Here is a 13099-nt window from a genome sequence, read left to right on the forward strand (position 1 = left end):
TAAAAAACATTTAAAGAAATATACATACCTTAGGGAGTGTAATTCAGTATCTCTTTTTGCTCTTTTCCAGGCAAGAATACTGGAGTAGGTTGCCATTCCCTTCTCCAGGAGATCTTCCCAACCTAGGGATCGAACCCAAGTCTCCCATATTGCAGATCGATTTTTTACTGTCTGAGCCAGCAGGAAAGACTTGTTTGCTCTTTAATCATTATCAAGTAGCAATGTAGGGCTTCCCAGGTGGTGCTAGTGGTAAAGAATCCACCTGCTAGTGTAAGAGATGTAAAAGACGCAGATTCAATCTCTGGGATCGGGAAGGTCCCCTGGAGGAGGAAATGGCAACTACTCTAGTATTCTTGCCTGGGAAATCCCATGGACAGTGGAGCTTGGCTGGCTACAGTTTGTGGAGCCACAAGGAGTTGAGCACAACTGAGCGTGCATTTGTGCAAGTGCGTGTGCACACACACATACATAGACATACACTCTCAAGTAGTAATGTAATCTGATTCTTAAAACTTGTTTTCTTTCTTTCTGAATTTAACAACTTAGTCAAAAGACTGCAGAGGTTGTTGTGATGGTGGTATGCTTCAGAATAGCTCAGCGTGAACAGTCTTCAGAGGTAGTACTGCTCTGGTGTGAATACCTGTCTAGTAGGATATTGTTGTCATTGTAACTTATCAGAAGAAAGTTACATTTCTTTTGTTATTGTTTTGATGTGCAAGTGTTCTCTTCTTTATATGAACAGGCATAAAGAATGAGAAAAAGATAATGAAGTAAAAACCACTGGTCTGTGTAAAAAAATTCAGTGATATGCTTTTTCCAATCTGCAGATAGCTTGTAAATCACATCCACAGTCTCTGTCAGAAGTTGCAGGATTTAGGTGCTTACTGATGAATTTGAAGCCATGGTAGCCTACTGATCCTCATTTAGCCAAAAATAGTTATGTTTAATCCTGATGATAAATTTGCTCTAAAGTGAGTCTCAGTGTTCACAGAACTTAGAAAAGAGAAGGCCTTGGCTCATTTTGAGTAGCTTTCCCTTTTTATTTTAGGCAATTATCAGTTTAAAAAGGAAAAAAAAAAAAGCACAGGCAAATTTTAATTTTAAACAAAGATATACACATGTATGGACAGACATTAATTTTATCAAAGAAGTTTAAACAGACTGTACATTTCAAATGTGATTCAGGTCACAGGTATCTTTTGGTGTATCCATCCATTGCATAAAGTGAAATTGAGTTATAAATAAATTTCTAACTTGAGGTCAGCATTTTATTTTTCAAATATTTATAATATGTGGTAGATTTTTTTTCAAATAAAAATTGTTATTATTTATATCATAGAAGTACTACATGTATGCAGTAAAAACATTTTTTAAGCAAAAGAATGATACAAAATTAAAAGCCTTCTTCCTCTCTTCTTTTACCTCCATTCCCCAGAGAGAGTCACTAATGGTTTATAACTTTAAATATTTTCTTTATACCTCAGTTTCTTGACTACATTATCAATTTAATATCAGTTTACTTATTGCTTCCCAGTATGAAAAAAGAGGACATTGGCACATTTACCCTTCCTTCCATTTCTCTCATTTCATTTCTAATTTTTTGTTGGATTATTACTTTTACATTGTCATGGTTTATAAAATTTATATATATTTTAATTGTAATAAGTATTTCCATGTATGTTGGTTATAAAAACTTTATATATGTAAATAGCATTTATTGTAGTAAGATATATAAATCTGTGTGTTTAACTGGAAAACCAAGTGACGTTATCAGATTCATGGAGTAGAAAACACAGGCCTAAGTTGTTAAAGCTTTGCTGCTTCTGAGCAATAAAGTTTTAATTTTTTTTCAAGTATCTTTTAATTCTTCTGGTTCATATGCAGCTACTGCTGTTTCTTATATCCCCTGTTACTTTTTTTTTGAATGTTCTTCTCTTCTCTTCTCTTTGGGGTGACAGGAATTTTTTTCATATATGGATTGGTGGTAGTAGATTACTCTTTCTAACTATAGAAGCATGGGAGGTCAAACTGTTTTCATGTACTTCAAAAATAACATCTCACAGCAGATTGGATGCAGGAGATATGAGAGTCCAGCTGTATTCTATCAAGCCAGAGATTAAAATGTTTCATTAAGTGTTTTTGCTTGGGAAAGTAGTTATTTTTCATGCAAACATGATACTTATTTTAACAGATAATAGGTTTATTATTATTATGTTTAAGTGATTAATAAGTTTTAAAAATATCTCCCTTTAAGTTTCTAATATGGTAAATATTGATAGTTATAGCTCACATAAACAAAAACTCTTAGGGATCCTTAGTAATTTTGAAGAATGTAAAAGGATCTGGAGATCAAAAAGTTTGAGAACGGCTGCTCTAGAGATTAAACATACATTTTAAAATGTTCATAGTTTGTTTAGAGTTAATATTATACCGCTTCAATGTAAAATGTAGGAACTTGGCAATCACATAGGCCTGTTTCCCAGCTCCGCCCTTCAGCCTTTTATGCTATAAGTGCCATATGTGTTACATTCGTTACATGATGAAACCTCCAAGATGATGTTATTCCCAGTGATTGCTGTGGCCTGTGTCTGCCCCTAGCATTTGCTGGCTCCGAGCCTGGAACTTCTCAGGGGCCTTGGAAGACGGCTCTTCTCTTGGCTGCTCCAGGCTGCTCCCTCATGTGCTTTCTTCTGCCCATCCAAGCCCATATGCAGAAATCTCTCCAAATATCTGATCTACTAGTAGCATGTGTTTTTTTTCCCCTTTCTAGTTATAACTATGGTTTCATACATTTAAAAAAGCCCACATCTTTTCTGTTATTGTCATGGTAATTTGGAAGATAGGAAAGTGCATATTCTGCTATCTTGAAAGAGATGTCTAATGTCACTTTCTAAAGCACATTTAATTCATTCTTTCATTCTGCTAACACGTTTAGTAAGCACCTGTTCCATGTTGAGCACTGGGGGTACAAGAGTGAACAAGCTATTTTTTCAATATATTTGGGCTTCTTTTAAAAAATAAAAATTGTGTTTATTATTTTTAAACTTTTGAAATTTTGATACCATTTCACACTTGTAGGAAGTTGCAGTAATACAAGAAACTGCCATATACTCTTGACTCAGGTTTACCAGTTAACATTTTGTCCTTTTGCTTTATTATTTGTGTGCTCTCTCTTGCTCTCTCTCTCTAAATTTCTATTCCATATGTATGTTTTGATACATACTATGTTCTATTATAGGCTTCCTAGGTGGCTCAGTGGCAAAGAATTCACCTGCCAATGCAAGAGCCGTAAGATATGCAGGTTTGATCCCTGGGTCAGGAAGATCCTCTGGAGGAGGAAATGGCAACCCACTCCAATATTTTGTTGGGATAATCCCATGGACAGAGGAGCCTGGCAGGGTGCAGTCCATGGTGTTGCAAAGAGTCAGACACGGCTGAGCACATATTCTATTGTATGTATTTTTTCCTGAACCACTTGGAAGTAATTTGTAGACATCATATTCCCTTATCCATAAATACTTCAGTGTCTATTTCCTAAGAATAGGACTTTTATTTTACCTAACCACAGTATATTTATCAAGATCAAGACATTTAGAGAATTTCCTGGTGGTTGACACTCCACACTTTCACTGCTGAGGGCCTGCATTCAAATCCCTGGCCAGGGAACTAGGACCACACAAGCCTCTTGGTGTGGCCAAATGAAATAGCCGTAGTACATGCCTGGATGGCCAGACTATGGAATTTTTTTTTTTAAGATCAAGACATTTAACATTGATCAATCCTATTATCTAATCCACAGTTTCACAGTCAACTTTTGCCAGTTATCCCACTGATATCCTGTCGCTTTTTCTCCTAGACCAGGAGTCAGTCCAGCATCACACAGGACGTTCAGTCATCATGCCTCACTCAGTCTCATTTAATCTGGAACAGTTCCTTAGCCTTTCTTTGTCTTTCATGACCTTGACTTTTTTTTTTTTTGCAAAACACAAGCTAGTTGTTTTGTAGAATGTTCCTCAGTTTGGGACATGATCTCGTATGATTGGATTTGGGCTTTGTATTTTGGGCAGGAACCCACAGAATGATATTGCATTCTTTTCCAGACATCATATCAGGAGAGAGGTACAGGGCTTCCGCTTGTTCCATCATTGGTAATATTACCTTTGGTGAGCATTTCAGGTGGTGCCCACTAGGGTAACCCAGTCTGAAGTTACTAATTTCCCCTTTGTAGTTAACACATAATTTGTTAGGGGTACTTTGAGACTATGGAAATATCCAGTTCCTCATATATCTCCTACCCACTAGCTTTAGCATCAGTTGTTGATTCCTGGCAGAATCAGTTATTACTGTGATGGCTGCAGAATGATGATTTTCTAACACCATCATTTCTTCTACATATATTAGTTGGTCTTCTGCTAAAAAGGATTTTCCCTCTTTCTGCTTGTTTTAATTCATCCATTTCCTTATATCTGTATGGACTCAGATTCTTACTTTTCCCATGAGTATTCTATTGCTATAATTATTGATTGTGATGCTCAGATCATTCTGGATTTGGCCAGTGGTGCCCCTGGAGGCTGTATCCTGTTTCCTTTCAACACATCCTCATCATTTTTTAGGAGCACCTCCTTACTTTCTGACAGAAAATGTTCTAGGCTCATTTTGTATTTTCTCTGCTGCGACCCTGAATCAGCTATTCCTCCAAAGAGCTCTGGCTCAGGAAGATGAGAAATGGTATTTAAAGACCAAGATCTGGGTGTTGGATCTGTTCATTGCTACTGGGATGTCTTACCTTGTAGACCCTTTAAGTAGAGAGAAGGAATATATATCTTCCTCTGCATATTAAAAACTATGAATTCAAACTGATGCCTCTCATTCTAATTTATCACCCCAGGGTTCTCCTTCCTTAGTTTTAACTGCCTTCTCCAACAGTGAGAAACTTGACTGTCAGTCTATTGACTATCTATTTACTTCTTTGCTCAATCCTATAATTGATGGAAAGTAGATTAACTCCTACCCCTGCAAAAAACAAACTTTCTTTCTAGAATGTGTGTTGCACGTGTGCTCAGTTGCTAAGTTATGTCTGACTCTGTAACACTGTGGACTATAGCCTGCCAAGCTCCTCTGTCCATGGGATCTCCCAGGCAAGAATACTGGAGTGGGGTCCAATGTCCTTCTCCAGGGGATCTTCCCAATCCAGGGATCAGACCCACGATTCCTGCACTGGCTTTACCTCTGAGCCACCAAGGAAGCCTAGAATTTGTATTAGTTTGTAGTTATTTGTCTTTAGACTGAAAGCATATAGTTAAAATAATTTGTTCAAAAGTTACTCTGCTTTGTTTTTTTTTCCACCTTCAGTGTGGTTATGTTTTTCATTAGAAATAGTGAGATTAATTTGTTTCTCTCTGCATTCTTAGAGTTTTTCTCTATCATCCTGTTGATTTGATTTTGTTTAATTTTGAGTATGTAAAACATTATGTGATTCCAAAAGCCAAAAGTACTCAGTACATTGGAATTCTTAAATGAGTATAGTATTGTCTGATTCACTGAGTCATCTAGAAGAATAAATCTTTTGCAGTTGATATTTAGCAAGGTTGTCTGTTACTGGTGAAGGGCACTAGGGGTCTGTGTTTGTCCTCCTGATATTAAGCCAAGATAGATTGTTTAGTGACAGCCTGAGTCTTACAGGAAGCTTCTGTCCTCTTGTCAAGGAGACTGGGAAAGGAAGGGGAAGCTCTTGTTTTGCTGGCCATGGCATTGCTGCTGTGGGACTTTAGATCTGTGAGATGGTATTCGGTGTCCAGGGCATAGTGTCTTTGGGTTGTGGATTCTGAGTGCAGAAGTGGCTGCTCTGTGGGGAATGAGCTGCTGCTGTGTGACTCTATGAGGCAGAACCTCATCAGGAATTCCCAGCAGCATCAACATTTTCACAGCATCTGAGGGTCTTGCCAGTCCTGTGCCTATATGGCTCTATGACCAGGTTGTGCCTTGAGAGATTTCTAGCCTTGGACCAGGATCAGCACACACAGGATGGAAAAACCACAGATCAAGCATCTGGAGCTACTGTTATGGAGACACTGGCTTTTGAACTCGCTCCATGCAGATTTCCACACAGCCACAAAGATCTCACATTGCTAGGAATGACTAAATCAATATTGACCAAGGGTGCTGCCCAGATTCAGATCCAAGGAAATCAGACTTTGACCACTCCCGATGGGTCCTTGCCACTTCCCCTCTGGAGCAGTTTCCATAACCAGCATCAATCTGGTAGCAAAGTGCTGATCGGATGCCCATTATCAAACTCCTAGTGCAACAGAGAAGGCGCCAGCTGCCTCAACCCTGGAACTGAGCAGGGCTGAGCTGTAGAGTGAGGATTCACCGGAAACATGAGGCCAGGTAGGCTGGGTTAATAGAATAGGTACAGTCAATTAGACATCTTTCCTTTCCCTCTCAACTGCCCTGAAGAAATCCTCACCCATGTTTAAAACTGCCTGATGTGCTTCATGCTTACGAAAAAACCTTTCACAATTATCATCTCATCTAAACTGTGCAGCCTCCCTCGAGGCAGGTATGTAGCTACCTGCATCGGCCACAGGTGGCCCTGGCCGTGAAGCCTGCTGCCCACCCTGCCCAGCTCTGCCTGTGGTGCTTATTCAGAGTCAGAGGAGAGGAATATGGCTGGTGCCCATTCTGCCCACTGTGTCACAGGCCAGCAGCAGCTTGGGATCTTCTCTGATGTGTGATTGACAATTAAATAACTAGCGTTCCGAGAGCAAGCTGCTGGCGTATGTGTGTGCTCCAGGAAGGGCCAGGTCATGTCCTGCTCTGACCTGCTCCTGACCCAAGTGGGCAGAAGCCAGATTCTTTTTCTCCAGCTGCTGGCAGAAAGAAGAGGTGTCATCTCACATTTCAGGCCTGCTTGGTGGCCTGCCGGAGGGAGGTGGCTGTCTGAGAGGAAGGCTCCGGGGCGGGAGCTCACATGGCCGCCTGTGGCAGAGCTTCTGTCTGTCTCCTCTGCTCCGCTTGTCGCATGCTGGAAGCCACGTGTGTGCCACTCCGGACACATTTCAGGGTGCGATTTCCCTGCCTTCCCAGACGTTCTGCCGAAGAGTGAAGATTCTCTACTCACAAGAGAAAGACTTCTACTTCAGAACTAAAACATCCACCCCGCAACTGTTGTGTCTCCAGTGTGGTTTCAGCCCTCGGCTCAGAGGGACCAGGCCCTGGCTCCTTGTTCTGGGAGGTCAGGAAGGGAAGCCCTGATGCATCACGCTGGTGTGATAACCCGGGGCCAGACTCCAACCTGCTGTGCCCCAGAACCTGCCATGTGTCCACCTGCGGGGCCTCAAGGAAGAGAGGAACCCGCCCCTTGAGCATGTCTGTGGGCCCTTTCTGAGGGGTGCTTTGCCCCTCTTGCTTTGCTTTCTCTTCTTCCTTAGTTTCTCCCCCCATCTCCCAGAAGCCTCACTGCCGGGCGCACACATTGTCTTACTGCCGTCTGCCTTTCCCCACAGCCTGTTATGTCTGTGCCATAGAGCACTGAATGATACTCCTGTTATTTTGGAATAGATGACTGGGACCCAAATCTGAAGACAGTGAGGTTCTGAGAGAGTTATCAACAGTTGGTGCCAATCACAAGATAGCCCGGACCTGGCCCAACTATCACCCCGTCACCCAGTGATTCCACTGCCCTCCCCCGGGCACCAGAGGTGACTGACAGAGGCACAAAGGAAGTGTCTGTGGGCCACAGCCTCTGCGGGAGAGGGTCCTGTAGATGAGCTGGGGCTCCCTAATCTCCCGTAAAGGAGGGAGTTGGGTTTGAGGCCCCCGAGTGTGGGGAAAAGCTGACACTCTGTCCTGGTTGGAGGTCTGCATGTGCTGAGGATGTGTCTCTGCCTGCAGCCTGTCTGAGCAAAACCTGGGGGGACTTAGAGAGCTGGCGGGACAGACAGAGGGCAGGGTTGGGACACTGTTATTTATGATAAGTATGGGCTTCCGTGGCTGCTCTGATGGTAAAGAGTTTGCCTGCAATGCAGGAGACCTGGGTTCTATCCCTGGCAAGATCCCACCCAGGAGAAGGAAATGGCAACCCACTCCAGTATTCTTGCCTGGAGATTTCCAAGGACAGACGAACCTGGCGGGCTACAAGCCATAGGGTCACAAAGAGCTGGACATGACTGTGCGACTAACACTTTCACTTTTTCACCTTCATGCTAATATGTATTTTGCCCAGAGCTCCTAAAACCCTTGGAATTCCCTAAGTGATAAAAGTGATAAGATGTCTTGATATTTATAACAAATGCATTTCAAGCACAACTGGGTTTATATTAATGAGGTGACTTTTAGAATCACCTAAGGATGGGGGCTGTTTTTAGGGGAACCAACCATGTGATTAGAGGGTTGGAACTTTAAGGGGAGGGGAAAGAGTTGGAGGTTAAATCAGTCACCAGTGACCAGTGATTTAATCAATCATGCCTATGTGATGAAGCCTCCTGAGAAAACCCAAAAAGAGGGTTTAGAGAGCCTCTGGCTTGGTGAGCACATGGAGGTGAAGGGACGGTGCTGCCCTGGGAGAGGGTGTGGGTGTCCCAGGCTCTTTCCCCAGCCTGGCCCTGGGCAGCTCCTCCATCCGGTGGTTTCTGAGTTCTAGCCTTTCATAATAAGCTGGTGGTCTCTTGAGTTCTGTGAGCTACCCTAACAAATGAATTGAACCCAAGAAGGGGGTGGTGGGAACCTCCGATCAACAGCCCCGGGAAGCTGTTTACCTTCCCAGGTAAACACAGATTACAGCCTGAATTTGGGATTGGCCTCTGCTGGACTGAGCCCTTGATAGTGGGATGACACCATCTCTGGGTAGATGGTGTCAGAACTGAGTTGAGTTGAATTACAGGACACCTAGCTGGTATCAGAGATTTGCTTGATGAGGGACAAACACATACACATTGGAACTGGTGTAAGAACTGTACCAGCCCTGGGGCCACACTGTTGTGTGCACAGGAGCTGGTTTGAGCTGTCTCTCTCTGGCTAATACTCTCCTACAAGGTCAACACTGGGGCCGCCAAACTCATTTCAAACCACGCACGCCTTTATGTACAGCTTTATTCTGAGGGTGAAGATCTCCTAAAGTTTCTGCCTCATTCATGTGTGCGGCACCTTTAAGGCTGGTTTAGTCCAGTGAGGTCCAGGGAGTGAAAGGCTTTTCATATCCTATTAGGTAACTAAACAAATAAGCAAAACAGCCCTTCAGAGTGGAAATATGAAGACTGTGATGAATGATGAATAAAGTTTCTAGAATCACAACAAGAATTTTAAGGATAAAGCAGGTGGTGGTGTTGAGCCACTAAGTCGTGTCTGGCTCTTTTGTGACCCCATGGACTGTAGCCCACCAGGCTCTTCTGTCCATGGGATTTTTCAGGTGAGAATACTGGAGTGGGTTGCCATTTCCTTCTCCAGGAGATCTTCCGAACCCAGGGCTTTCCTGCATTGGCACACAGATTCTTTACCACTGAGCCACCAGTACTTAAGCAAAGTCCAGGTGTTAGAAATTGCATCATAAAGAGTGAAATTTAGGAGAGAAAAGAGCAAGTGAGCTGTGGTACAGGTTTTGCAGTCTGGGTTGGGGAACTGCAATCCAGCTGTGGACCTAGGGCAGCTGTGTCTCTTCTCCGAGGCTGGCTGTCTTCAGCGGGCTGTAGACAGGGGCTCTCTCCCTGCCTGCCTCGGGGGGTGATGTGAGCACCAGTGGAGGGAACTGATGTGGAAGCTGAAACCACTCTCTAAGTTATTACACCTTGTTGCTATTGTTATGACTGTTTCTAATAAATAAAAGACCTGCAACAAGCCATGGTAGGAAGTGAACATAAGCAGAGACAGGAAGTTGGGCCAGGTCCTGGGTTTTGAGATTAAGCTCCTGGAAAGCAGTCTTACTATACTTACCCCAAGGTCCCTCGGTCCCATTTGTTTGAAGACAAGCGTAGGGTGGCAGGGTCTTCGCTCTGAACCATGATCACTGTTCTCATGTTTATTGACTTTCAGGAGATTGCTTGTTAGTAGTTTGCTAAAGGCAGATGAGCAGAAATACACAGAGATGAAAGGCATTCCAGCTGGTGTCAGGGACTGTAAGAGACTCCAAGGAGTCCCCCGGCCCATCTGTCCCTTGTGGCTTTATTGATGTCCCTGATGATTATTCAAGGCCCTTTCTTCCTTTGTCAGTGCGCGATATAAGGCAGGAAGCTGGTATCCTCTCCTTCTGTTTTAACTGAGTATAGCCGGATGCTGGGATTGGTCCTAGACCATAGGCACACCCACTGTTCTCAAATGTTCAGGGGCCTTGCCCCTGACTGGACCTCTGATGTCCCTGTCACTTGACTCTCCTGCCTTCTCTCTGAAGCTCACATACATGCACCAGTCAGGCTTACTGCTCACAGTGGGTCTTGACTGGGTGCCTCTCTCCCCAGTCCCCAGGTGAGAATCACTCATCACTCTCGTGGCAACTGGAGGCCATTGGAAGACTCTAGTGATGTTTCAATTTAATTACCAAACCTATGCAGAAGCAGTTCCTAGTATGAGTGGCTACTGATCTTAAGATCATTTCCATCAGTTTTAGTCTTTCTAGTAAAGAGTTTCTGTATGAGTGTTCTGTAAGTGCCTTTGTTATTTTTGAATTGGAAAAATGAACAAAGCGTCTGTTTCACCACTTGTTAGCCTTCATTCCAGACAACTGCCAAACGATGCCATGGGGTTCTGTGGTCTGGGGTGAAAGGGCACTTAGGAATCACTGTCTCAGCTCATGTTCAGTGAGGAACACAGACACTGCCCTAGGTTTTTTAAACAGAGGAAATTTAACATACAGAGTTCATTACAGAAGTGTTAGAAGGGCGGGAGCAACAAAAAGCTAAGTAAAGTAAGGTTCCCCAAAGACTAGTAACTTCTGGGAGCTGCTGTTCCTCACCAGGAACAGAGGACTGAGAGGGTGGCATCACCCAGAGCTCGTGACCACTGTCTGAACTGGAGCCCAGCATCCCAGGCTCGCCCACATTCCAGTGGCTGGAACTCAGTCATGTGGCCACACCCCCCACAAAGAGGCTAGGAAACAGTCTCCAGAGTGGGCAGAAGGAGAGGGAACAAAGTTTGCTGAACAGCACGTCTGTGCTGCATGCGGGCATAGGAATCGCAGTGCGCACAGGCCTGTGTGGCGTCGCGAAATGCAGAGCTTTAAAGCTGACTTCTCCCAGCCTCCCCCTCACCCCCACTGCTGTTGAGTTGACTGCTGTGTGCCCTGTTTTCAGGAGGCCCTGGCCCAGCCCCAACCCTGGTGGAAGATCCAGCTGTTCGTATGGGAGCCGGTGCTGTTCGGGACCTGGGACGGTGTGTTCACCTCCTGCATGATCAACATTTTTGGGGTTGTCCTTTTCTTAAGGACCGGCTGGCTGGTGGTGAGTGGTGAGCTGGTTAGCCCTGGAGCCTCTTCTGGGCCTGGGAAGTGGAAAGCTCTGTCGCCCTTGGGTATTCCACAGAGTGCTTGACAGATTCCTAAAGCACAGATGCTCCAGAGACAGGAAACAAGATCAAGCACATGGAGTAGCTAGCATTGCTTTCTAAGTGCGAATCCTGAGAACCTGGGCCTCAGACAGAGGTTCATGTGGAAGCCTCACCACGGATTTAACTCCAAAAATGAGAGCACAGAAGTCAGGGTGCGTCTCGGGTGGGACTAGAGGTGGGTCAGAGAGAGCAGACTGATGGCAAGTTTGCCTCCAGTTTGACCCTCTCCAGCTTTCCTGGTGATCTGTGACCTGTCTGATGCCCTGCCTGGCGAGGCAGAGGGAATTGTAAAGACCTACAGTCCTCTGTGCATTTCTCTTTGCTTTCACTTCACTTCTGACACTACTGGTCACCAGATGTGTGTTTTTTTTCCCCCTCACCAAGCAATTCTGTAACACCAGCCGAGTGTCCTACAATTTCACTCAATTCTAACACTGTCTACCTGGAAAGAGCATCATATCGCACAGGTTAAGGGCTTACTCCCATGAAGCTGCCCCCACCTACTTCAGCTGCCAATCACAAGTCTAGGTTGCCCCTGTGCTTCGGGGGTTTCCCTGACACCTCCCCCAGATTCAGTCCACTTGTTAGAGCAGCTCACAGAACTCAGGGAAACACTTATGTTTACTAGCTTATTAAAGGATATGATAAAAGATATAGATTGATAGACAGATGAAGAGATCCATAGGGCAAGGTCTGCAAGGGTCCTAGGAGCAGGAGCTTCTGTCACTGTGGAGTTGAAGTGTGTTACCCCCTAGTATGTGGATGTGTTCACCTACCTGGAAACTTTCTGAACCCCAAACCTTGGGGATTTTATAACTTCAGCATACATGATCCATTATTAATTCCATTTCCAGCCTCTTTCCCCTCTCTAGAGAAATGTATGTGCATGTTGAGGGGGGTGGTGGTGGAAACTCCAAGCTTCTAATCATGGCCTGGTCTTTCTGGTGACTAATACCCACCCAGGAACGCACTCACAGCTGCCTTGTTAGAACAAGAGATTCTCCTAGGGCTCTTATCCCTTAAGAGTTTACAAGGGTTTTAGTAGCCCTGGGTCAGGGATAGAAAGTGAAAAACTGTTAGTCGCTCAGACGTGTCTGACTCTTTGTGACACCATGGACTGTAGCTGCCAGGCTCCTCTGTCCATGGGGTTCTCCAGGCAATAATACTGGAGTGGGTTGCCATTTCCTTCTCCAGGGGATCTTCCTGATCCAGGGATTGATCCCGGGTCTCCTGCACTGCAGGCAGATTCTTTACCATCTGAGCCACCAGACTCAGGGATGGGGTCAAACACTAATATTAGAATGACAAATGTTCCTGGTGCTCTTGTCACTGGAGAAATTACAAAGTTTCAGGGACTTTGTTCCAGAAACCAGGTGCAGAGACCAATATGCAGTTGACCCCTGAACAATATGAGTTTGAACCACACTCTCTATTTATACTTGGGTTTTTCTCAATAAATACTACAGTACTACATGGTCCACTGTTGGCTGAATCTGTGAATGTGAAATTGGTTAGGGAGGGCTGACTATGGAACCTGAACATTCACAGATTTTGGTATCTGAGA

At 44.3% G+C, this 13099-nt stretch overlaps 1 protein-coding gene across 1 annotated transcript in view; it reads left to right on the forward strand.

Annotated features, from left to right (window-relative positions):
* Positions 1-6380: 6380 nt before the first annotated feature.
* Positions 6381-13099, forward strand: part of SLC12A8 (solute carrier family 12 member 8) — a 126964-nt gene continuing 120245 nt past the window's right edge. The window contains exons 1-3 of the mRNA XM_040265537.1: positions 6381-6390; positions 7564-7589; positions 11283-11429. Coding sequence (XP_040121471.1) covers positions 6381-6390; positions 7564-7589; positions 11283-11429 — 183 coding nt within the window. The remainder of the gene's footprint in view (positions 6391-7563; positions 7590-11282; positions 11430-13099) is intronic.

Source organism: Oryx dammah, unplaced genomic scaffold (genome assembly GCF_014754425.2).
Source record: "Oryx dammah isolate SB20612 unplaced genomic scaffold, SCBI_Odam_1.1 HiC_scaffold_2, whole genome shotgun sequence".
Lineage (NCBI taxonomy): Eukaryota > Metazoa > Chordata > Mammalia > Artiodactyla > Bovidae > Oryx > Oryx dammah.